We start from the raw sequence: 27,988 nt of genomic DNA on the forward strand, positions 1-27,988 counted from the left end.
ACATGTTTAATCAATAATGTTTTATTATTAATGTTTAACGTTTTATGTGTCATTCCTAACTGTCACTGTATGTCTTGTTGTCACTTGCGGGTGGAGCACCAAGGCAAATTCCTTGTATGTGAATACTTGGCCAATAAACTTATTCATTCAATACCAATACCAGTTTTCCACCTTTGGGGTCGAGGTCTATGTTAGTTTCACCTTTATCGAATCTGGTTGGACTGATGCAAGATAATGGTGATTTTAAAATAAATGTTATCCTTGCAGCAGATAATCATACTTACAAAAGCCGTGGCACCTGCACTAGCCAGCAGACATTGTTGGAATAGACTTTGTGCATCACTGCCCACTTTGCCAGTCGATCCCATTCATCCCTGGTGCGACCATAGATGGACAGGCGCAATTCTGCATTCTGGTACTTGCTTTCTTCGAGATCTTCCATCACCTCCTGCAGAGTACAAGATTAAAACTGACTTTTTACAGTTAATAGATGTTTTCAAGTCGGTTCATTCATTCATCACTGCAAATAAACCAGTACTTGAGGCCACCCTGACAAACAATTCTGTGGATCGCAAGTAGCAACAAAGAACTGTAGATGCTGGTTTATAGCAAAGATCGAGACAAAGTGCTGGAGTAACTCAGCGGGTCAGGCAGTTTCCCCAAAGATGTTGCCTGACCCGTTGAGTTACTCTCACATTTTGTATCTATCTGTGGATTGTTGCTGCTTTAATACAAGTTGCAAGATATCTTGGAGTGCAATTGTCCCTTTCTCCCTTCCCTCCCTCTTTGTATGGGGATGCCTGACTAACATCCGAGGCCTGACTAACATCTGAGACCCTTCGAGCACAGATAAAGAATTTAACACAAGATTAACTTCATAACTCAGCACTTCATGTATTCTGATCCCCTATTAGAACTATTAATTTCTGCTACAAGTTTGTCTGCATTCCTTTTTCATTCAATGGGTAGCAAGGTTAGCTACACAAGACACCCTATACTTTATCACCTGAAAAGGGCAGGGTTTCTTTACTTTATAACTGGCACTATATCAGTTTCCATGGGTTTTAGAAGTATGGCTCTACTGGCAATTAAAATTTGAACCAAACCCAAGATCATATTACAATCTCCAGTTTACATTTTAAGCAAATATGTGATGGGGATTTAAATTGTGTGTAGGTCGAAAGCCATATAGCAAATAGATCATTAAAAATTAAAATAATTGAACACATCTGTATTGCTACTAGGATCAAAAAGTTAGTCATACATCTCATTCCAGGGCCAAATCCAATGACGTTAAAAGCTATAAATGAGCAGTCTGGGAAATTTTTAGCTTCTTCACTTCTGTTACAACCCAGCAAAGACTCAATGGACTATATGAAAACATAGCACATATGGGAAGTGCCAGTTTCCAAGTGGAACTCAGACTCCTAACCAGGGATAGAAACGTAGTCACAGAACTAAAAATGTGGCAAAATACTATTTTTCTTGGAGCAGCAGTGTTTCAAATTGGAAGATAATTTATGGCCAATCTTAAACTGATGTAGTTTCAGAGTACCCATTGGGCAATGTATATATAATTTAATTTTGAAGATTTTTAAAAACATATTGTTTTCAAGAGAGAGTTAGATTTAGCTCTGAAGGTCTAAAGAAATCAAGGGATATGTGGAAAATGCAGGAACGGGGTACTGATTTTAGATGATCAGCTGTGATCATATTGAATGGTGGTGCTGCCTCGAAGGGCCGAATGGTCTACTCCTGCACCTATTTTTCTATGTTTCTACCAGAAACAAATTATCCTTAGTGCTCCTTATCTTTTATTTTTACATTTATAATCTGCATCATTCTAAAACATCTGCTCTCAGAAACAACTTTCTGTTCGGCAAAACCTCAGAAAATCTATTTTAGTTCACTACTGCTATTCAAAATAGTTATTCTTTCGAATATATTTTATTGGAGTGAAACAAGAGACATAGACAGAGATTATCAAGCGATTACCCATACATTAATGTCTTGATCTCAATTCTTGTCATTGGATGCAGTTCAGTTAAGGCCAGTTATTGCCAAGAAGGGGAAAAGTAATTGATGATTTACCTGCATCAATTATTGATGGAACTAGCATTAAGTAATAAACATGCATTTTAAAAAGGGGTGAAAAATTAAACTAGTAAAGATAATCAAGCACAATATATAATATTTTGCTCAAAAAAGAGAACCAGAATCATTTGTTTCTGGTAGAAGATTCCAAAAATATCTTCAAAATTAAATGATATATTCAGTGCTCAAGTACTCTGAAACAACATCTGGATAAGATTCATAGAAAACAATCTTCCATTTTGAAACACTGTTGCTCCAAGTAATATTCTTACATTACTGACTGCCACTGTGATTCTAACCTTTATAATGTGACCAAAGTACTTGCCACCGATGTAATTGTCAGTTTTGATGAAAATCTCACGAAGAATTGATTCTCCAATCGGGTTGTACTTAGCATTGAATTTATCGAACCGATGGAATGTATTCCGATCCTAGGATAGAAAAGCCAACATTTAGGAGGTCAAAACCGGGAGCTGCAAGTAGGGAACAAAAATATTAAACATCCTACCCATCTACCAATTTTCTAACAGATAAACATAAATAACTCAGGAGCAGTCTGGATATCACAGAGTTATGTTTTAGTTACTCCCCGGGAGAGCTCTATGCATCAATGAATAGAGCAGCTGCTGACATCTCTGTTGAGGAGATGCAGAAAGCAAAACCACAAAACACACAAGCAACAGAAAAATAATAGATAAATGCCATTCACATCTGCAAAATGCGGCAACAATTAAAAAAAACCCTTTGTTTTTGCGTAAAAAGCGATGAAATAAAACCGTTATTCAAATTTATACAAAAAAAATCAAAGTTAACTGGAAAATACCAATTTTATATTACAGTCATCATATCCAATTCTATTGTTAAGTAAATTATTAATGCCAACTGCTTGAATTGTAAAAATGATCTGTAATCAGTTTTCTGGATTTTAACTAACAACAGAAAGACTTACAAAGTTGAAAAAAGTACTATCTTACTTCTGCTTTGTTAATGCAATATATTATAGTGTCAGCTTAGAAATAATAATTGAATAATGTTTACAGCTGCATCTTTATTGTTGCCTTGTCATAATCCAACACAAGAGTTTACTCATTAGTCTTCTAGAATCCACTGGCATTGGCCTCCTTTAATTCCATAGTTTCTGGTGCCTCTATCACCCAATACATTTTACAATTTCAACTAAATCCAGGTTCAACATTACTTTCACTTCACATGGGAAATTCCATCTCTAAAAGTAAAGTCTGAATTTTTTCCAGATGTGACCTCCTGTATAATTACAGCATTCAGAGTCAATAGCATCCTGGCAGCAATTCCACCCATTCTATTGTGTTACAAACTCCGTGGAAACGGAGTTTCGTTTGAGCCTCTCTGAGGTTCAAATGACATGGAATAAATATTGTATTGTATTGTACTAAAGCAAAATATAGCCCTTACATTTTAGTTCAACATCTTTAGTATTCAATGCTACTGCTCAAGAAAAGTTTATTTCAAGAAACATTTTTTCCCCTAAGAAAAATCCTCCATTTTACAAGCAACAATTACAGCCACTAACATGGGGTGGGAGATTGCAACCTTCACGTGGTCCGCCCTGTTTCGACAAATGCAATCAACCTGGTGTGCACAATCAAATAAGATCAAATAGAATAAGTTGTTCTACAACTTTAGGCTGTGCACGCCATACGGAAGAAGAAGCAGCTACTAACATGAAACTCGAGTCTATTATCTTTGAAAATAAATGAAGGCTAGCTGAGCATTTTGGCAAACACCTTCATTCAATCAGCAAAGGTGACTCCGAGCTCATATCACGTCATTTTAATTCTCCATGTGATTTCAACTGGGACTTCGGTCTTTGGCCTCTGTGCAGTTTCAACACATTCTGATAAAAGCTTGAGAAACTGCTTAATTATCCATCTGGATATGTTGTAGTCCTTGGGGCATATGATATCATCATATTTCCCATCTTTCTTTGCGACATAAAAATACATCATTTGGCCCATTGAGACCATTTGGGCTTTCTGTGCAATCTTATTAATGTTATCTTCCCTGTAATCTATTCTCACACTCGCTCATTAACATCATCATCCCAATCACCCACCACCCATCTGCAGTACAGTAATTACTGGAATCCAATTAACCCTAGAAATACCAAGTCTTTCAGTATATAGCAGGAAATCGGAACTTCTGACAAATCCCGCAGAATCAAAGGGATTAAGTGCAAACTCCACAAACAGTAGGGATGATCAGAATCAGACTCAAGTTATTAGATCAGTTCTTTTCTCCCCATGATTACTACCTGATCCAGTAAGGTACTCCTGGATACTCGTTGGTCTCAGGTTTCCAACAACTACTATGTTCTGCATCTACAGCTCATAGTTCCAACATTGCTTTCTTTCTCACCCTCCCTCTCTCACTAACTGCTCCCATTTATCTATTAAATACATGCCACCAAAACATTCTGTCACCTTACTGTGGCCGCCGCATCACTTTGGAATGTGGAACCTGAGCACCTGGAGGAACTTGCAAACGCCACACAGACAGCACCAGTGGTCAGGATTGAACCTCGGTCACTGCAGTTGTGAGTCAGTAGCAATACTAGCTGTGCCACTGTGCTGCTTACCGTGTATTTATAATACGATTGTCAAGAATTATATGAGAAAAATAATTGCACTGTACATTGGTACATCTGACAATAAATTACCATTGAACCATTAATAGAATTGTAACTTAATCCAAGTACAGGGTAAGTAAGCATAAAATATAAGAACCAGGAAGAAAATAAAATGCAAGGGAAGGTCTAAGAGTGTCAGGAGAGACTAAATGATAAAGGAGGTCATGGCATCAGAGCAAGATAGAGAAACTGAAGATTGGTTCAGATGAAGTGTAGAGAAGTCTTACAATATAGAGTCGGAAGGAACTGCAGATGCTGGTTTAAACCAAAGATAGACACCAAATGCTGGAGTAACTCGACGGGTCAAGCAGTATCTCTGGAGAGAAGGAACGGGTGACGTTTCAGATTGGAAATCCTTCTCCCACTGTTACTCCAGCAATTTATGTCTATCTTACAATATTGAAAATAATCCAGGTCATCTTGATCTACTTGATTTGAGACCTCAGCTCCTTATCTTTATTGATTTCACAGGACTGAGCAACCTAGAGATTTCAATGACATGGCTGTTCTTCCAGACAGGCTGGGCTGCAGTGACTGTGCCTCAAATGGAGGATCTGGAGATTCCAGTCCCCAGCACATAATCCTCCAACATTTTCGCCACCTCCAACGGGATCCCACCACTCGCCACATCTTCCCATCTCCACCCCTTTCCACAGAGGCCGTTACCTCCGCAACTCCCTGGTCAACATCCCACCTAAACCACCCCCTCCCAAAGTACTTTCCCCTACAACCGCAGGAGATGCAACAACTGTCCCTATTACTACCCCCTCGACTGCGTCCAAGGACCCCGACAGTCTTTTCAGGTGATGCAGAGGTTTACCTGCACCTCCCTCCAACCTCATCTACTGTATCTGCTGTTCAAGATGTGGACTCCTATATATTGGTGAGGCCAAGTGCAGGCTTGGCGATCGTTTCACTGAATATCTCTGTTCAGTCTGCCTAAACCTACCTGATCTCCTGTTTGCTTAACTCCCCCTCCCATTCCCACACTGACCTGGGCCTCCTCCATTGCCAAGAGTGAGGCCCAGCGCAAATTGGAGGAACAGCACCTCATATTTCATTTGGGCAGCTTACATCCCAGCGGTATGAACATTAACTTCCAACTTGCTTTCCCTCTCTCTCTCCATCCCTTCCCTTTCCCAGTTTTCCGACCAGTCTTACTGTTTCCGACTACATTTTATCTCTGTTTGCTTTGTTGTTTCCTTCTCCCAGCTAACAATGATCTATTCTACATTTTCCTTGATTTCCATTCCCTTTGTCCTATTTTCATACCTTACCCTTTCTTATCTACGTCTTTCCCTCTCCACTGACTCTGTCTGAAGAAGGGTCTCGACCCGAAACGTCATCTATTCCTTCTATCCAAAGATGCTGCCTGTCCCGCTGAGTTACTCAAGCATTTTGTGTCTATCCCCAGAACATCTTAATGTGTTGCCTTCTAAGGCATTTTTAACCATCTCCAAAGATCACAACTGTTAAAAACATAGTTTAAGAGACTTCAAATAATTAAAATATTCTAAAAAGAATCAAATTTACTTCAAAATACTTTTAATTATTAAATTAATAAAAGATAAACATAAAAATAATTAAACTACAGACCTGAACTCACCACATTAATCACCAACCCTTACCATGACTTACTGATCACATTGCCCCATATCGCAAATTAAATCCCAAATTCATGATCAGCAGACTATTATTAACTCTTCCTACTAGAAGAGCAGATTTCTCTGCGTACTGAAATCATCATATGCTCTGCTGCTAAGCTGTTTTTAAGAATATAAAATTTACAATCAATGTACTTTCACAACCAAGTCCCATAACAAAAGGTCCCTGCCCAGGAGTTTAATGGCACTGCACTGCCTTTTTCAGTGCCGGCTATATGAAAGTCAACGTTTCCCAACGTGGAATGTGATTAGCTGGGATTTAAGTTCCAATTGTCTAATTCTGGAAACTGGTCTCCAAGGGTCACGGTTTACACCAAGGTTTATCGGCTACTTTACATATTGGCCAATGTTGCTTAGGTAGCATGGATCCAAAGGGTGTCAGTCATGGGGCACTCGGTATCCCACAAGGCTTTCAGAGAACTGCCTTCTCTGGAGCTGTGGAATTGACAGGATGCCTCATTTCAGTAAGTCCCAGCATGGGATTGGGATTCTAGTCCAGCTAAATCTGTATCTAAGTGGTCGATTTACCAACTCTCCTACAGGCCTACCTATCATCAGTTCTAAAATCCAATCCTCCATTCTCTCCACCATTTTAAACACACAAACTTTGTTCAACTCTTGCATCCGCTCCATCCATCAATCAGTTCTACTACAAATCATTTCATCCAAACTCCCCACGGAAACATCACCTATTCCTTTTCTTCAGAGATGCTCCTTGACCCGCCGAGTTACTCCAGCACCTTGAGTCTATCCCCACGGATACAACCTGCCTCTCTCAACTAAACCCTTTCTTGCCTACACAGCCAGAAGGCATTGACCACATGAAACAAACCTACCCACCCACCAACTCCCACGTTCAATCACAGACTCCCAGGTTACTGAACCCTTCCAGGGCTCATTGATCACGATCCTCCAACTAGCACCCAATACCCCATATGCTAACAATCCGTTATCCCAGACATCACTTCCGAACTAAAGCAATCCAAGCCAACACCGGTTTTCCTTGCCTTATAACAATGCCTGGACCCAGCATATATTTTATTTTCTCCTGCTCTGCACTGACACAGCAAGGAAAAGAGAAGGTCATCCTTAGTCACGGCTAACACCACAAACCTTTACGTCTTTGGATTGTGGGAGGAAACCAGAGCACCTGGGGAAACCCACGCGGTCATTGGGAGAATGTACAAACTCCATACAGATAACACCCCTAATCATGATCGAACCTGGGTCTCTGGAGCTGTAACACTGCAACTCCACCACTGAATCATTGTACTGCCCCACCCTGAATATTTCTCAGCAGCAAATAGTTAGATTAGGAATTAGTAATTAAATGTTTTGAAATCAGAGAGTTTATGTTTATATAAAAGCCTGAGCTCAATAGCTCAGAGGTTCTGGAAGTGAATGAGCTGATAAGAAACCAAATAGATTGTGAATGATGTTGACGGCGTCGGATGTGAGAATGTAAATACAAAAACTGGTACAAAAACTGACAGGCGGTTAGGCAATAACCTATTGAGCCATGGTTATTGATTTACTCGAGTTGATATGATAGCCTGGATTTTACAGTCAGTAGCAAAGCAATCTTTCTCGCATTTGACTTTGTAAATAAGTTTTTGTATGCTTTAGATGACAAACTTCAATTCTGGCCTAAATTTGTTGTATTCTTCAGGGAACTTAAATCATCAAAGATTTAGATAGTTCTGAATGAACGACAATTTTGACAGAAAGAACATAAAAAATATTCAGAAGCAGACGATTCAGCCCTGCATGCCTGTTCCACCTTTCAAGAAGAACATTGCTCAGCTTTAATCTCAGCATTGCTAGATTGCAGGGTGCCAGTTAAAGAAAGATTGGATCAACAGTTTATTTTCCTTGAAGCATAATGACCTGATAGAGGTATATAAAATTATGAGGAATTACAAGAGGCATGGATAGGGTATATATTAAGAATATTTTCCCGTGATGGTATGTCGAAAACAAAAGGGCATAGGTTTAAGGTGAAAGGATTTTTTTTCCTCAATCATTGTTGAAAACATTAGCAATGCAATGATGCTGGTTTCCGATGGGAACAGTGACGGACGCACAACACATCCCTGTCCTCCAGTTCCTGCGGACTTCCGCCGCTGGAAGTATAGGATTTTGGAGTGTGTGCTTTATCATCATTGCTTGCAATGCTATGTACGACATGTTCTACTGAAGTGTGGATGGGCGTTTGCTCTCCTGAAGCTCATCTGCCCTTTGACCGGTCTTGTTTTTGGTCCTGCTGGGGGTCCAAAGTCCCCTCCTCACCTGGCAAACCAGGTGGGGGAGATGGTTTAGTAGCCAACTATCCGACCATGGAGCAGGTAGCACGGGATTACATGGTACCCGTGGCGGGGGGGGGGGAAACTCCCCCCAACCTGAAGGAAAATAAAAGATAAAGGAAGACAAAAAGCGCTGGAGCAACTCTTCAGGTCAGGCAGCATCTCTGGAGAACATATTTAGGTGACATTTCAGGTCAGGTTGGATCAAGATTAGAGCTGAAAGCTACAATCAAAAATAGCAAATAACGTTCAACTTTAATTAATGAAAGTTTTATAGAACGAATTACTGAATAAACATGAGATAACTGGTAGCAATCCCAAAATCATTTAATGGGAAACTTATTTAAAGTTTGAAATAAAATTGGAATTTCCCGCCAAAACGTACTCTCCTGATCACTATTTAGGAGTTTAAGTACAGGGTGCATGCCTCTGAAATTCATTCCACTGACTTCAATGGACCATATTACAAACTATATATTTAGGTGTTACTCTGTGCATTGAAGGTTTGAAGAAGATCTAGACATCAATACTATGAATGTTAATTTATCCTTGGATGTTACAGGATTTGTTTTACTGAACCCATTTATTTGGTTTTCTCTTAATGCCCTGTAATTGTAACAATGATGTACAAGGATTTTTTAACCAAAAGGAGTCCCCTTATAGCAAGTCAATTGTTCCTCTTGTACAGATTCATTGAGGATGGTCTATTTTACCTCCCATCCTCACCACCCCAACTTCAATTTTAACCCTCAGTAAAGCCAATCAAATCAGATAAATTAAATATGTTGGTTAAAAAGTACCAGGAACACATCTAGGGCATGAGTACTTACTATTCATAGTACTGAGGCTTGAGTCTCCTTCTCCTTTCACAGGGAATCCATATCCTGCCAGAATTTAAAGAAAAGCATGCCATTTATAATCTAGAAGGGGAATTAACTTTATGCTATTCATACATAAAGATTAGAATTAAAGCATTAGTGGGTAAAAGGACACAGTGCAAAGAGACACAGACAAGAAATTTAAAGGTCCACGGAAGAAAGCTAATTTCAACTGGGACTGTAGCTTGATTTGCTTCCATAGCTTAAGAGATCTGAAATCGGAAAAAGCTCTGAGTTTATACTGCTGATCAGCACAGCCCTTTAGCAAAGCATGCACGGAATTATACAGCACAGAAACTGGCCCTTCAGCCCAACTCGTCCATGCCGGCCCCTTCTAAGTTAATTCCACTTGCCTGTGTTTGGTCCATATCCCTCGAAACCTTTCCTATCCATGTCCCTGTCCAAGTGTCTTGTAAACACTGTTATAATACCTGCAACTGCCAGAGGAGTTCATTCCATATACCCACCACCCTCAGTGAAAATGTTGCCCCCAAGGCTCTTATCAGTCCCCTATCCCCTCCCATCTGAAACTTATGTTACCTGGTTCTTGCCACTCCTACCCTGCGAAAAATACTCTGTGCATTCACCAAAACAATTCCTCTCATGATTTGAAACTCCTCTTTAAGATCACCGCTTAGTCACCTGCACACCAACGAGTGGAACATAGGTGCAGGAGTAGGCCATTCGGCCCTTCAAGCCAGCACCGCAAATCAATATGACCATGGCTGATCATCCAAAATCAGTACCCCGTTCCTGCCTTCTCCCCATATCCCTTGATTCCATTAGCCCTAGGAGCTAAATCTAACTCTCTCTTGAACACATCCAGTGAATTGGCCTCCACTACCTCGTGGCAGAGAATTCCACAGACTCACAACTCTCTGGGTGAAAAAGTTATTCCTCATCTCAGTCCTAAATTTCCTACCCCTTATTCTTAAACTGTGACCCCTGGTTCTGGACTCCCCCAACATCGGGAACATTTTTCATGCATCTACCTTGTTCAAGAATTTTATGTTTCCATAAGATTCCCTCTCATCCTTCTAAATTTCAGCGAATACAAGCCCAGTCGACCCATTCTTTCATCATACGTCAGTCCTGCCATCCCAGGAATTAACCTGGTGAACCTACGCTGCACTCCCTCAATAGCAATAACGTCCTTCCTCAAATTAGGAGACCAAAATTGCACACAATACTCTCACCAGGCCTTGCCCAACTGCAGTAGGACCTCCTTGCCCCCAAACTAAAATCCTCTCACAATGAAGGCCAACATGCCATTGACTTTCTTCACTGTCTGCTTACCTGCATGCTTACTTTCAATGACTGATGTACAAGCACACCCAGGTCTCATTGCACCTCCCCTTCTCCTAATCTGACACCATTCAGATAATGATCTGCCTTCATGTTCTTGCCACCAAAGTGGGTAAACTCACATTTATCCACATTATACAGCACCTGCCATGCTTCTGCCCACTCGCCCAAACTATCCAAGTCACCCTGCAGCCTCATAGCATCCTCCTCGCAGCTCACACTGCCCACCCAGCTTCGTGTTATCCGCAAACTTAGCGATGTTACGTTTAATTCCCTCGTCTAAATCGTTAATATATATTGTAAACAACTGAGGTCCCAGCACCGAGCCTTGCGACACCCCACTAGTCACTGCCTACCATTCTGAAAAGGTCCCGTTAATTCCTACTCTTTGCTTCCTGTCTGTCAACCAGTTCTCTATCCATGTCAATACCATGTGCTCTAATTTTGTACACTAATCTCTTGTGTGGGACCTTGTCAAAGACTTTTTGAAAGTCCAGATACTGCACACGCACTTACATCCTCAAAAAATTCCAAAAGATTTGACAAGCATGATTTCCCCTTCATAAATCCATGCTGACCTTTACCGATCCCAACACTGCTTTCCAAATGTGCTGCTATAATCGATTCCAGCATCTTCCCCACTACCAATGTAAGGATTACTGGTCTATAATTCCCCGTTTTCTCTCTCCCTCCTTTCATCCCTCCAGTCCACAGGAACTAATCCAGAGTCGAGAGAACATTGGAAAATGATCACTCACTCACTAACTCAAAAAGGCTGCCAACATCATCAAGGACCCACAACATCCTGGCCACACACTCATCTCTCCGCTGCCATCAGGTAGAATGTACAGGAGCCGGAAATCTACAACATCCAGGTTCAGGAACAGCATCTTCCCCACAGCCATCAGACTATTAAACACAACTTCAAACAAACTCTGAACTATAACAGCCTATTGCACTTTATCTGTTTATATATATATATAATATTCTATGGTATATGGACACACTGATCTGTTCTGTATTTATGCCTGCAATATTCTGTTGTGCTGCAGCTAGCAAGAATTTCATTGTCCTATCTGGGACACATGACAATAAACTATTGACTTGACTTGACAATGCATCCACGATTTCTAGGGCCACCTCCTTGAGTACTCTGGGATGCATACTATCTGGCCCTGGGGATTTATCTGCCTTCAGTCCCAACAGTTTACCCAACACCATTTTCTGACTAATGTGGATTCCCTTCAGTTCCTCCCTCCCACTAGATTCTCTGTCCCTTAGTATTTCCAGGTGATTGGTTCTGTCTTCACTGAGGAAGACACAAACAAAGTACTCATTTAACTGTTCTGCCATTTCCTTGTTTCCCCATTATAAATTCACATGTCTCTGACTGTAAGGGACCTGCGTTCTCCTTCACTAATCTTTTCCTTTTTACATTACATACCTATATAAACTTTTACAGTCATTTTTATATATTTCCTGCAAGCTTTCTTTCATACTCTATTTTCTCCCTCCAAATTAACCCCTTTGTTGAGTTCTACATTTCTTCCAATCCTCTGGTTTGTCACTTCTCTGGCCAATTTATATGTCTCTTCCATGGTTTTAACACTATCCTTGTGCCATTTTATTTGTTCGCCAGACAGGGATGAACAATTTCTGGAGTTTATCCATGCGGTCTTTAAATCTTCGCCATTGCATCACCACTGTCAACCCTTTAAGTATAATTTGCCAGTCTATCCTTGCCAATTCCCGTCTCATACCGTCAAAGTACCGTTTATTCAAGTTCAGGAACCTAGTATCTGAATTAACCGTGTCACACTCCATCCAAATGCAGAATTTCACCATATTATGGTCACTGTTGCCCAAGGGGCCTTGCACTACAAGATCGCTAACTAATCCTTTCTCATTACACAATACCCAGTCTAGGATGGCATGTCCTCTAGTCGGTTCCTCTACATATTGGTTTAAAAACCCATCCCGTATACATTCCAGGAAATCCTCCTTCTCAGCACTGTTACCAATTTGGTTGGCCCAATCTATATGTAGATTAAAGTCACCCATGATAACCACTGTGCCTTTGCTATACGCATCCCTAATTCCCTACTGCTGTTTGGTGGTCTGTACACCACTCTAACAAGCCTTTTCTGCCCTTGGCTATTTCGCAGTTCTACCCAGACTGATTCTACAGCATCCAAGCTAATGTCTCCTTGCTATTGCATTAATCTCCTCTTTAACCAGCAATGCCACCCCACCTCCTCTTCCTTTCGGCCTATCCTTCCTGAATATCAAATACCCCTGCATGTTTAGCTCCCAGCCTTGGTCACCCTGGAGCCGTGTCTCCGTAATTCCAACTGTATCATATGCCTTAACTACTAACTGCGCATTCAATTCATCCACCTGATTTCGAATGCTTCTTGCATTAAGGCACGCAGCTTTCAGGTTAGTTTTTCTTATCTCCCTTCTACCTTTTGCTTCTGTTCTCCTTTTATGACCCCCTGTCTCCTTTGATTGGGTCCCATTCCCCTGCCATTAGTTTAAACATGACCTTTCCTACACTCTCTTCACCGTTAGCTGCACGGTTACGCGTCCACGTTGTTGACTCCACCCCCCGCTTTTTAGTTTAAACTCACCCGTGAGGCACTAGCAAAGCAAACCTGCCAGGTCCCAGCTTACCCACTCTCTCCTTGTAGCTCAGGCCCTGGACTCCTGGCAACATCTTTGAAAATCTTGTCTACAGCTTAAAATCTTTCCAGCTTAATGCCTTCCTTCCTATAATAGGGCGACCAAACTGAACACAATAGTCCAAACGCAATCACACTAACGTTTTGTACAACTGTAGCAGAATATCTTAACTTTGATACTAATATCCTGAGTAATGGCCAAAGTCCCATTACCTTATTTACCACCTTATATACTAGTGATCCCATTTTCAGGGAACTGTGCACCTGTACTCCTAGATCCCTCTGTCGTACAACACTCCCCAGTGCCTTCCCATTCGCTGTGAAGGTCCAACTCTGGTTTGACTTTTCAAATGCCTCACACTTGTTTGCATTGAACTCCATCAGCCATTCTTCAGCCCATTTGCCCAGTTGATCAAGATCCTGCTGTAATTTTTGATAACCCACTTCACTGTCTTTGTTACCACCTACTTAGTCATCTCCAAACTTATTAATCATGCCATGCAAATTCTGATCTAAATTGTTAAATTGTATGAAGCAAAGACAACTTCAAACTGGTACATACTTCCCAAGCTCAAAAACCATTCCTTAACAACTGGAGAAGTATTGGCTGAATAATAGTTCAAGAATGTCTGCCCCACAGAGGCATTGGATAAAGTTCAGAGCAGAGAAGGAGGAAGATCCATACTTGTTGATAGAGTCATCAAAAAGATGGCATTGAATTTAAAGAGACATAGACTTGGTCAAGTCCTGAGAAAGACACCCAAAATAAGGAGCTGTATTGGGTGCCAAATTATACTATTACCCAGTGGGTTTTTTTGTGACAGAACATAATGTTCTGTTGTACATGCACCTCTAAAATGTTAAAAAGACTAGATTGACGTACAGAAGTCAACAGTGCCATGTGAACTGTTATATGTGTAGCAACACGTTTTTATATATAACGGGAACATTGCCAGTACTTATACTTCATGCTGCCTCAGCAAGGCCAGCAGCATAATCATGGACGAGTCTCACCCCGGTCACTCCCACTTCTCCCCTCTCCCATCAAGCATGAGGTACAGAAGAGTGAAAACACATTGCTCCAGATTCAGAGACAGGTTCTTTCCAGCTGTTATCAGGCAACTGAACCATCCTACCAACAACTAGAGAGAGGCGCTGAGCTACTATGCACCTCATTGAAGACTCCTCAGATTATCTTTAATTGGACTTCAGTTCGCATTTAACGTTATTCCTTTTATCATACACTGTGGACAGCTCAATTGTAAACAATGTAAAAAGCTTTTCACTGTACCTCGGTACATGTGGCAATAAACTAAACCAACTAACTCCTAGCTTCCAGTGACTATTTCCAGAGAAAGTAACCTATCCAGATGCATCACCGCTTGGTTTGGCAACTGCTCCGAACCAGATTGCAGAAAAATGCAGAGTTGTGAACGCAGCCCAGTCCATCACACAAACCAGTCTCCCAACATCAACTTATCTACAACCACCTGCCTGTAGTTATCACATCTTGAAGTTGACTGAAAAAGCATGACAAGTTTTAATCTAAAAATTTGTTTTGTCTGCAAAATTGTTTAATTTTTTTTGAGTATAATCCAAAAAAAAAGACCTTGTTCTTTCCATTATTGATACAATTTTGAAAAGAATACATCAACTAATTTGCTTTGTACGAGGTAATACAAAGGTATATTAAACTTCAAAAACATGTTTTGCTCAATTGGAATATGACAAAATGATCAGATCAATGAATGTTCAGGTAAAATAAGTTTAGCCCGAGTGTAAATAGGTAATAAACAAAAAGAGCGGATGAAAAAAAAATAAAATAGGATTGTCAGTTCAACGGATACTTTTGTTTAACAAAGACAAGTTTGCTGAAAATGGCGATATAGCTGTACAGAGTGGTGAAGGAGGTTGTGATTAAGCTAGAGAGGAAAGGTTTATATGAATGTAAGCAGGACTGAAGGATTGAGTTATAAGAATTGTTGAGCTCAGACGGTTTTCCCTGGGAGAAAGGATGCTGAGGGGTGACCTTATAGGGTTTTGTACAATGGTGAGGGGCAAAAATAGCATAGCCTTCCCCCCCCCCCCCCCCCCCCCCCCCCCCCCAAGAGTAGAGGAGTCTAAAGGTAGAAGCATAGCTTTATGTAAAGAGGAAATGATTTAAAAGGGATATGAAAGGAAGATTTTGGATGGTGGTTATATGGACTGAGCTGCCAGAGGACGTGATAGAGGCAGATACAATTACAACATTCAAAGGACAGTTGGATAGGTACATGGAATGGAAAGGTGCAAAGAAGAATGGGCCAAATGTAGGCCAATCTGATTAGCATAGTTAATCATCTTTGATCTTGGTTGTCATGAATTCAAGATGTCTTTGGATGAAAGGCCATTTTCTGTGACTCTCCGTGAGTAATTGCCATATTGAAGTTACTCCTTTGTTCCACATTAGGATAAATGCAAATGTTATTTTTTGATCCTTTTCCTTTAGGATTCGATTCCATTCTATTGTTAAAAATACTTATTACAAATTTCTCCAACAACAATTATTATAATTCATCCTTCATTATAATGGGGAGAAAAACTCGAGGAGAAAGATGTGCTACACTCAACACCCTGTTGAGAAAGAAACCATATTGGTTCTACCAGTCGTAACACAGAGATACAGCATGGAAACACCGTAGGTCCACTGTGATCACGCTGACTGTAAGTGGATCACACCATTTCTATATTATTCCACCTTCACATCCACAGGGACAATTTACAGATACCAATTAACTACAAACCCACATGTACTTGGGATGCAAAAGAAAACCAGAGCAGTCAGAGGAATCCCAGGAAGTCACACAGAGAATGTACAAACTCCACACAGACAGCACCCGAGGTCAGGATCGAACTGGGTCTCTGGCGCTGTAAGACAGCAGCTCTACAATTACACCATCCTTTAAAATCTTCTCATTGTCCTATCCTTTCCTTCCCACTTTCTCTGAACCTTCAAAACTGCTTATTTCTATTGTTTACTGGTTCTGGTCCTAAGTAATTGACCAAACCTTTTAGTCTGTTTCACTCTCCAGAAGTGACGCCAGATTGGAATGACCACCCTCATTTTTCATTTCAATTGCCGTGAAAGTGACTGACATAACAGTACTAGCTGAGAAATGGTGTTAGTGCCCTCCATAATGTTTGGGACAAAGACCCGACATTTATTTATTTGCCTCTGTACTCCACAATTTGAGATTTGTAATAGAAAAAAACACATGTGGTTAAACACAGCTGTAATTTCTACATGTTGAAACCAAAATGTATAAAAATGGCCTTTAATAAAATCTGACTATGTGCGCTTTAACAACATGTGATTATTTTCATTTACAAATCTCAAATTGTGGAGTACAGAGGCAAATAAATAAATGCTGGGTCTTTGTCCCAAACATTATGGAGGGCACTGTATATAAAACACATTTGAGAAATGCTATGGCCAATTGTAATTAATACAGCTTTTGGTGCCAGCTGCAAGCTACACTCTATGCATACCGCATGCATATCCAGTGTGTCCACACTGAGATCATACGCTGTGAGGTTCATGCCCTCAAAGACATCCTTCAGAGTCTGCCCTTTTCCATTTTCCATGTGAATAATCTCATCAGGGTTCTTCTTCATTGAACGCTTGATAAAACGGAGTAAGTGTTTCTGGTTCATGCAAGATGATGCATGAATGTGTGTATCAACCTGTCGGTTAAGGTAAAAGATTAAAAATAAATGAGAGAAATTCTCAATAAATCATACAATTGACAGAACATTTTAAACAGTCAACAGGAGTCTGGTCTCTACATTAATTAACTACCAAAATACCTATTATTGAAAACGTTTATTGCATAGAAAATGTTACAATGACTGAGAAATTAATATTACAATTTGCTTTTACAGCAGACCAGGGGAAATAGATCACAATCAAATACTGATTGTATACTGATATACAATATTTTATAATCAAAATGGATTTAACAATAAATTAGTAAATCCAATACAAACTAACTCCTTTCTTTCACTAAGTTGCTATTTTTTTATTCCCTTTCTTCAATTCCATTCTATTGTTAACAATAACGATTTAAAAGTTGTTCTGAACTAAAATGGCATCTCCTCATCCTTAACCATAATGGGAATAAAATCCAAGATAACAAAAGGCATATCAGTGATCAAGTGAGGCTGCAGTTGCACAGTGCCACGTGGACAATTGCTAACTGTGGCCTCATCCTATCCCTGATATTACCTTTGTTCTATTGATCCTCCCTTCACCCTATCTTATCCAAAACGTAAAACATTTCTTTCATCGTCTTTTATGTGAAATATTAACTCTGTTTCCCTTCCCAAGATATTGCCAACATACTTAGTGTTCTAAATAGCTAGTGTTTGTGTAAAGTTTAGTGTAGGTTAGTGTAACATTTTTATCTGCATTTTTTTTTGATTTCCATTAATTAATTTATATGCATTCTTTCCCATAAACCGTACTTTTGCACAAAAGACGACCTATTCAAAATTTTTAATTGAGCAATTTAAATTATAGTGGAAATTCAGGATAGATACGTAATGTTTAGCACATTTGAACAAAGCAGATTTCAATTAAGAGGTAGTTAAATGTTGCCAAAGTCACTTATAATGAGACAAGTGATTTCTACTGTACATATACTGAAAATATTTCAAATAATGGCACATTTACACAATTTATACTATGGTTAATTAGATCCTGGCACCTCCTTTAAAACATCCTCAAGATGTCCTTAGATGCAACAATATTATATAATAAATTATTTTACTTATAACAAAATAATGGAAAAAATAACCCTATAGTTAGCACCCTTCCAGTATGTTTAGTTTTAGTATTGGAGATATAGTGTGGAAACAGGCCCTTCGGCTCACCAAGTCCATGTCAACCAGCGATCACTCATACACTAGTTCTATTCTGTCCACTACGGACAATTTACAGTAGCCAATTAACGTACAAACCTGCACGGTCTTTGGAATGTGGAAGGAAACCAGAGCACCCGGAGAAAAGCCACGGGGTCGCAGAAAGAACAAACAGGCTCAACACAGAGAGTATGAGTAATCGGGATCAAACCCGGGTCTCTTTCATTGTAAGGCACTGCACTTACTGTGGCGCACTGAGGCAAATACTATGAACCAGACCTGGTTCAATATAGAAACAAAGAACCGCAGAAGGTTCAATGTCACTTCTAGTTCAATATTACTTCCTCCAAAGACCTACCATTCCACATTAAATACAGTGTTGACAACGTGCATCATCGGGGCTACATTTCTGCAGGGATGATTATAATTACTTGGGATGGAGTTTAAAATAGAATGATTGAGTCAGTGAAGAAGAAAGTAGAAGGATGAGTGAGTGAAAATTAAGTTTTCATATCCCTACTTTGCGAATATTGTAAAAGTCTCGATGTGGTACTTTCTTCTGGGCAGCCAGCTCCTTCATTTCATTCAACAAGACATGCATCTGGAACTTGGAACTTAGATACTGCAGGCGTCGATAGCAGAAAGATTTCCTGTTGAGAAGAAAGGAAAGTAGTTTAGCAAGCTGCACAACCACCCACATATTCTGAAAGAATAAGCAAAGTATTAAAGTAATGCATTTGAAATAATGGTGCTTCACTGATCATCTTTTACTTTGAAAGTTGGCTAGTGTCCATTAAGGACAGGATTCAACTTTACTGTAGGAAAACAGCAATTACCAATTTATTTTTGACAATGGAAGAGAAAAATATAAAACTTTTAAATGCATGTCACAAATGTATTATTTTTCTAATCTATTGATTTGTTTTCTCCCTGCGGGCTATGTGGAAAAATCAGGGGACTGGAACAAAGTGGTTAGTTCTACCAAAAAACCGACAGAATGAGATAAAAGGTTTTCATCCATTGGTGTCATTCTATTGTTTTATCTGTATTTACACAACTGTTAGATATCAATTTAACTGTCAGTTCCTTCTGCTTCGCACTATACACAATGTTGATATCAGACAAAACTAGATTAGTGTTGCCAATAGAAAAATATAATATAATGGCATAAATTTGTTTAGAGTCATTACTATTGCACTTACACTGGTCCATTGATTATTAATGCCATTAAAACATTCATGTCAGCAGTAAACTCCTGAAGATTTGGACAAGGCAGATCCACTTCTGTAGACCTAAACAAACCAGATTAAAATTCAGACTCAAAGTACATTTTATGTGCAGTTTTTATAAAGATAATATTTTCTAAGGATCGTTTAAATGACACTGTCACAGAGTATCGAGAACAAAAGATATTTGGATAGAAAGGTGTAGGAGGATAGAAAGGAAGTACAGATGCTGGATTACACCAAAGATAGACACAAAATACTGGAGTAGATATGCGGGACCTCTGGATACAAGTAATGGGCGACTTTTGGGGTCGAGACCCTTCTTCAGACTGAGAGTCAGGGGAGAGGGAAACGAGAGATATGGAAGGGTAAGGTGTGAAAACAAGAGATCTCAACCAGCGATGTCTGAAGAAGTGCCTCAACCCAAATCGTCACCCATTCCTTCTATCCAGAGGTGCTGCCTTTCCCGCTGAGTTACTCCAGAATTTTGTGTCTATCTTATGGATAGAAAGGGTTTAGAGAGAGATGCGCCAAATGGGACTAGCCCAGATTGCAAATTTGGTCGGTATGGACAAGGTGGACGGAAGGGATTGTTTAGCTCAATGAATCTGTAAAGCCCTCAGCTCTCTTATAGACACCAACAAAGATGGAAACGCAGGGGATGCAGATGTTGGGATCTGGATTTTTTTTAAACTGTGGGAGGAACTCAGCATTGGATGGGGGAAAGGAATTGTCGATTATGAGCGATGAGACCCCGGCGAGGGAAATAAATGCTGGCGTTGTCAGTGATACCCATATTCTGCAAAATAAGAGGAAAAAAATGTATATTGGTTCCTGGAAACAGCAAAAAAATGGGCAAACAGATGAAAGACCAACTGAAAATTACCTCGGGCATATCAGTGTCAGAATTAAAATACATTAAGCTATTTCACACTAGTTTAAAAATAATTTGAGAAGTTGTGATTACTTGTCCATTAAATTTGATTTAGAATATACATGTGTGACTCCATCGATCATTTTGCAGCCAAACCCAATATCCTCAGGCATTATACTTGGGTCACAATTTTTGTATGGGTGTTCCTCAGCAAATGGTGAGTGGAAAGATGAGTCTGCAAGACAATGGCGTAGAAAGATAAATACGCGGTTTTTATTTAGCACAATGTTACCCTATACATTATTAAGGATAATATCACGCCATATCAACCATACACGATTATAGTTTATGGATACAGCTTGGAAACAGGCCCTTTGGCCCACTGAGTCCACGCCGACCATCGATCACCTGTTCACAATAGTCCCACGTTATCCCACTTTTGCATCCATTCCCTACATACCAAGGGCAATTTATAGAGGACAATTAACCTACAAACCCACACATCATTGGGATGGGGGAGGGGGGGGGGGGAAAGATGGTGCACCCAGACATTACAGGGAGGTAAAATCAGATTTTAAATGCTTCTCTGCACTTTTTATTCCTATTGGACCATCCACCTCTGCAAGCATCTTCTGCCGTGTGGAAACAGATCGCAGTCACAGTTTCAATTTGCAAACTATTCATATTATGAGTAGTTCTCAGGAATGGAACCCTTCCGTAACCCAGGGAAGACCTGTATGTTCTGGCGCCTCTCACATTTACAAACTTGATCTTCCTGTTCAATAATACACAAATTACTTTGAACTGACTATTGGCAGCAATACAATCAGGTCACCTAATTTTCCAAAGGTAACTGCACGTGGCTAATAATTTTGCTTTGCCGGGCCTCACCTGGTGAAATGGGTGTATCTGGCATTTCATCGTATATATTTACATGACATTGCGTATCTCCCAGCTGCTCTAGAAACCTTTTCGTTGTTTTATAAAAGGTCTGCAAGGACAAAGCCATGTACTTTTCTCGAATAAAGAGACTTTTGACAACGCACTTGGCAGCATCAAGAAGATCAGTGAAGGGAACCTGTGGCAATGAACAGTACATTTAGAAACCATACTTGCGGGTGATGATCCCATTAGAAAATATGATATGCTTAAAAGTTGTAAATCAATGGTTTTTATATCCCAATGAAAATAAAACAAAATAACGTGAAACATTTAAAAGCTTCTAATGACTCAAAATAAGCTTCTCTGGCCTTGCAAAGCTCTAAAAAATTAGTACAGTTACATTAAAAAAACATCACAGTACTAAATCCAAGAATAGACAAGATCTTTCCCAGTAATCAAGATAATTTTGCTTTAGATGCAACTTGGAATATTATGATGGCACAGCTAATTCCCCATATGGGAGACATCATTTTGTACCCCCTCCCATCACTCCTCACAACCCCAACGAGTACCTAATACACTAGGATTCGTGTGATGGCTTTATTCAAAGTGGACAAATGTGATTAAACACCACTTCAAATGCTCAATGAACTTGATTACTAATAGGTTGTCTGCTGAGAATCTAATCTGCATCACAAATGAATATAGATTAAGAATGTCAGATATGAATATCATTCTCTGCACCTCATTGCATTTCTGAAATTGCAGACATCATACAAAATAAAAAACAGCATTTATTATTGAATAGTATGGCACACAGTGGCATCAAAGCTATACCAAAATGTTTCTTGAGACTAAATTTCTGTTTCTTCTGCAGAAACGCTCCACTCCAGCTTTCCTCTGTAAATAATATATAGCAAAGGGAAAGCCCCGAAAAAACGAGGAAGTGCAATTTCATGATTCAATTAAATAGAGAAACTTTCACAATTTGTAACCAAGCAAGGCAAAGTATGATGTTGCATGATCAGGCATCATATTTCATAAAAAGCTTGATAACTAATTTTCAAAATAAACCCTTTGCTTTACAGAATGGTAGATCAATGCAGCTAATCCTACCCAGTATTAGAAATATGCAAACAAAATTCCACCATACCCCACATTTATCTTCTCCTGATATGCTAACCCGCTGAAATTTCTGGGCAAGATCATGTTCTTGTTCTTCTGGAAACTTCACTGCCGCAGTATCAATTTGATCTTTGTAGTATCTGAGAAAAAGGTCCAGAGAATAGGTCACAACACATACCACATTACATTAAGTGTCTAGCCGAGTTTGCTGCATGGTACATCTCCAAGTCTTTTCATTTGCAAAAATAATTCAGGGCTGGAAGACACACGAGTTATTAGATTACATTCCATGGTGGGAATTCACAAATCACTTACATTTTAAACTGTTAAAATAATAACCAGAGATAATTAGTTACAAACTTAAAAACTCAGAAAATTGATATAAATCTAAAAAAACCTTGATAGACACCCTCCAAGCGAGCCCAATGCAACATTTACTTGCTCTTAAAGCAGTGCAAATCAGCAACTATCTTGAAAGCATCCATTTTAGCTAAATGTCAAGCAAAAGAAAATTCACAAATTGGTCTAATTAGTTTAGTATTCCCAAGGGCTTTGTAAATGGTTATTTTCCAAACAGCCTCTGCAAGTTGGGACTGTTTTAGAATACCTGATTGTAGCTTTCTCACAAAAGAAAGTACCATATATGCAGATGTCCCAAATAACAAGTGTGCAGAGAATTACACAGAAACTAGTTTTTAAAACTAGAATTTAATCCAACTGGCCTGCATTAATATTTGACATTGCACACAAGCATCCTCCCACTCTAAACAACCCTCTCCATTGTACATTTAAAGCCATAGAGCAGTCTTACTTGTGCACATAACAAGTTCCTATGAAATGCATCAACATAAGATGATGCTTCAACCATTCAGGTTTACAGTGAGCTTTTACCACTCTACCCAAAAATATCCTTGCTTCATTTTTCCCCATCTCTCTTTATGCTCCCTTGTAGAAAATGGCTGCCTTACCAAGCCAGAAAAGAATAGACCACTGTGTTGGATTTGCCTTGGGTCGTGTACATTGCAATAAAATGTTCGGGTTTAGGCCAGGTTAGGATGTGCCAGATTGGCCCTGTAGCATAGCTAGGTCACGCTGATTTTCACGATTTGCATGTTGTCCTATGGTTTTGATCAATATTTGTGTGGCATTATATCCTCATTAAAAAGGAATTGGAATCAATTATCATTGAAACGTGATCAGAGATACTGTAAAAACTTTGCATGCCATCCAGCAGATTACACTATTCATTATATATCAAGGTGGGGGAAAAAAAGAGGAATAAAAACAGAAACAATATAAGGTTACAGCTACATAGAAAGTGCAGGTAAAAAAAAAGTGAAGTGGCTTCAGAAGCATTAAAGAAAGATTGACTAAGGTATGAATGATGTTGATTTTGCTGGCTGCTTTCCTGAATCGACAGTAAATGTAAACAGGATCAATCAAGGGGAGACTGGTTTGTGTGAAGGCTGCATTCATATCTCTGCAATTTTGTGTGGTCCTGTGCAGAGTAATTGCCACTTCAAACTGTGAAGCATCTGGATAGGATGCTTTACATGGTGCAGCTGAATAACTTGGTAAGATACTGGAAACATGCCAAATTTCTTCCTCTTCCGAGGAGAGACTTCTTTGGTGTTGGTGTATTTTCTTGGCCACAGTGTGAAAATGGTTGGACAAGAACAAATTGTTGGTGATATTAACAGCTAGGAATCCAGTTATATTAACACCTAGCTTTTGATCATCTTTACCTCAACACAGGAGTGTATACGCCAACCTACTTTCTTATGCCGATGAACAGCTCCTTTGTATTGTTGGCATTGGGGGAAGAGGTTGTTGTCTTGGCACTATGCGCCTATGTTCTCTATCTCCTTCCTGGATTCCATCTAATCATTCTTTGAGATCTGGCTCACTACAGTAATGCCATCTGCAAACTAGTAAATTGAGTTGTTGGAGAATTGTGGACACATAGTCCTTAAATTTGGACTTGTACAACCGAGTCTAGAACCAGAGGACACAGCCTCAGGAAAAAAAGTCATGCAGACCACAATTACTTTTTCTTTTGGACTATATAAGGCACAGGGGGAAATATGAACATAATTGTATTATTAAAAAACAGCAGTCTTTAAAAACAACATATTTTAGTGTTAGCTGAGGTTATTAAACAGTGTTTCTGCCATTGGAGACCTTGATTAAATGAAAAAGGTCGATGGTCAAAGAACACTGGGTCCTAATGATGAAGCCAAATAAAAGTAACTTTTTCACTTATGTAAATCAACAGTCCATTTATTGAAACCTGAAAAAGTTCAAAAAGAAACAGAAAGCAGAGAACATTAATGACAGTTCAGTAGCTACACGACCGGTACCATGTGGAAGAGGCACTCCTTCGGGGAGCACAGGAAGACTCACTGTAGATCTGCAGCGCTGTCAATTTTCATGAAGTCCTGTTTGGCTCTGAGTAAAATTTCTGGTTCTAGTCTGGGGATGGCAGGCAGAAGCAAGGCAAAGATACAAGGAGAGAAAGGGGAAATGGAAGAGAGAAAACAAGCCTGTTAATCCAGATATGAGCAAATATATTTCTAACTGCAGTTCACATGTTGTGTCAACTCACAAATGATTTGAACAATTAAATGCAGTTTTGAATAATTTTCCTGCTCCAAACTTTAGCAGATAATAATCAAACTCCCAGATACATTCTAACTTATACATTGCATTGCATCGTGTTCAAATAATTTCTTATATACACTTAGGTAGACACAAAAAACTGGAGTAGCTCAGCGCGACAGGCAGCATCTCTGGAGAAAAGGAATGAATGGATGACGTTTCAGGTTGAGACCCTTCTTCAGACTGGTTGTTTGCACGGTTCCCAATACAAATTAAACTGGTTAATTACACTGGTAAGTCTTTCATCCGTGACCAAAATACTCACAACCTGAAGAAGGGTTTCGGCCCGAAACGTTGCCTATTTCCTTTGCTCCATAGATGCTGCTGCACCCGCTGAGTTTCTCCAGCATTTTTGTGTACCTTCGATTTTCCAGCATCTGCAATTCCTTCTTAAATACTCACAACCTTGTTCAGATGATCAGCATCTCAACAATATCAATCCTGAACTTTGATAGCCACTTAAAATAAACAACCAAAGTAATCAAAAACACATTTCAAAGCATTAGTGGGATCTTAGGGTCCACTTGCCATAGATTAACATTTATTGTGAGAGCACTGGAAGCTTACAACGAGAATGCACAGCAACCAAAATGGAAGCAAAGAACTCAACTGGGGCAAAACTGAGCAAACAGGAAAATATTTAAGAAAGAACTGCAGAAAGAACAGGAAAATATTATGATTTCTAAAACAGGAATTTGCATAACTTTCATGGAGGAAGTCTGTTAGGACCGAGATGAGAAAAAAAATTCACACGTGAATCTGTGGATATTCTCTGCCACAGAAGGTAGTTGTGGCCAGTTTGTTGGCTATATTTAAGAGGGAGTTAGATGTGGCTAAAGGGATCAGGGGGTATGGAGAGAAGGCAGGTACAGGATACTGAGTTGGATATCAACCATGATCATATAGAATGATGGTGCAGGCTCGAAGGGCCAAATAGCCTACTCCTGCACCTATTTTCTATGTTTCATTCAAATGCACAAACACTGTCAAACATGAGGACAGTCTACAATATGCATTCCTTGTTCATAATTAACTCAGATCGAGGCATTTACGAACTAATGCAAACTACTGAGAATGAAACAGCACCAAAGGTAAGACACTACAGTCATGATTCAAAATTCCATGAAATTTGGGTCACGACCAAGGGTCTATAGGTTTTTCAGTATATTTTTAATTAGATAACAATTCTGTAATCGATCTTTAATTATTTTATTTCAGGAGAATGTAACATCTCAAAATGAAATCAATATTACCTACAAATTGAAAAAAGGCAAAAAGAAAATGTAAAGGTACGCTATAGCAATTAACTCCAGATTACTGGTAAAATGTGTGATCAGACCAACTCACCCTGGATAATGAAATCTTTCAAATACACAAACATATAATGTTTGGGACAAAAAAATCATAATTTATTTATTTGCCTCTGTACTCTACAATTTGAGATTTGTAATAGAGAAAAAAAATCACATGTGGTTAAAGTGCACTTTGTCGGATTTTAATAAAATCATTTAAATACATTTTGGTTGCACCTTGTGGAAATTACAGCAGTGTATATACATAGTCCCCCCATTTCAGGTAACCATAATGTTTGGGACACAGCAATGTCATGAAAATGAAAGTAGTCATATTTAGTATTTTGTTGCATATCCTTTGCATGCAACGACTGCTTGAAGTCTGCGATTCATGGACATCACCAGTTGCTGGGTGTCTTCTCTATGCTCTTCCAGACCTGTATGCAGCCATCTTTGGCTTATGCTTATTTTGGGGGCTAGTCCCCTTCAGATTTCTCTTCAGCATATAAAAGGCATGCTCAATTGGGTTCAGATCGGCTGATTGACCTGGTCACTCAAGAATTGACCATTTTTCAGCATTGTAAAGCTCCTTTGTTGCTTGAGCAGTATGTTTGGGATAATTGTCTTGCTGTAGAATGAACCACCGGACAATGGGTTTTGAGGCATTTATTTGAACTTAAGGAGATAGGATGTGTCTATACACTTCAGAAGTTGTATCATCAAAGATAAGCAAGTCAGTACCTTCAGCAGCCATACATGGTCAAGCTATAACACCCACATCACCATGTTAATCTTCGTCTCATCTGTCCACGAGACCTTTTTTCAGAACTGTGGTTGCTCTTTTAAGTACTTCTTGGCAAACTGTAACCTGGCCATCCTATTTTTGCAGCTAACCAGTGGTTTGCATCTTGCAGTGTAGCCTTTGTATTTCTGTTCATGAAGTCTTCTGTGGTCATTGACAAATCCACACCCGAGTCCTGAAGAGTGTTTCTGATCTGTCGGACAGGTGTTTGGGGGGTTTTCTTTATTGTAGAGAGAATTCTGTCATCAGCTGTGGGGGTCTTCCTTGGCCTGCCAGTCCCTTTGCGATTAGTAAGCTCTCTTTCTTCTTAATGATGTTCCAAACAATTGATTTTGGTAAGCCTAAGGTTTGGCTGATGTCTCTAACAGTGTTACTGTTGTTTCTCAGTCTCATAATGGCTTATTTGACTTTCATTGGTGCAATTTTGGTCCTGAAGTTGATAAACAGCAATAAAAGTTTCCAAATGTGATGGAAAGACTGGAGGAAAGACTAGGTGCTGTGAGCTGTTTTACACCTGCATTAAGGAGGCAATTAAACACACCCGAGCAATTACAAATATCTGTGAAACATTATGGTGCCCTGAAATATGGGGGGGTGGGGGTAAACTATGTATAAACACTGCTGTCATTTCTACATGGTG

General features: G+C 39.5%; 1 protein-coding gene across 3 annotated transcripts in view; it reads right to left on the bottom strand.

Annotated features, from left to right (window-relative positions):
• Nucleotides 1-27,988, bottom strand: part of LOC129708898 (AMP deaminase 2-like) — a 104,412-nt gene that overhangs the window by 12,617 nt on the left and 63,807 nt on the right. For all 3 annotated transcript variants that reach the window (XM_055654948.1, XM_055654947.1, XM_055654949.1), the window contains exons 4-12: nucleotides 25,000-25,068; nucleotides 22,625-22,736; nucleotides 21,481-21,667; nucleotides 20,683-20,824; nucleotides 19,692-19,781; nucleotides 19,010-19,139; nucleotides 17,119-17,313; nucleotides 2,394-2,525; nucleotides 285-448 (exon numbers count right to left, since the gene is read on the bottom strand). In XM_055654948.1, the coding sequence (XP_055510923.1) occupies nucleotides 285-448; nucleotides 2,394-2,525; nucleotides 17,119-17,313; nucleotides 19,010-19,139; nucleotides 19,692-19,781; nucleotides 20,683-20,824; nucleotides 21,481-21,667; nucleotides 22,625-22,736; nucleotides 25,000-25,068 (1,221 nt within the window). The remainder of the gene's footprint in view (nucleotides 1-284; nucleotides 449-2,393; nucleotides 2,526-17,118; nucleotides 17,314-19,009; nucleotides 19,140-19,691; nucleotides 19,782-20,682; nucleotides 20,825-21,480; nucleotides 21,668-22,624; nucleotides 22,737-24,999; nucleotides 25,069-27,988) is intronic.

This window comes from Leucoraja erinacea, chromosome 24 (genome assembly GCF_028641065.1).
Source record: "Leucoraja erinacea ecotype New England chromosome 24, Leri_hhj_1, whole genome shotgun sequence".
Classification (NCBI taxonomy): domain Eukaryota; kingdom Metazoa; phylum Chordata; class Chondrichthyes; order Rajiformes; family Rajidae; genus Leucoraja; species Leucoraja erinaceus.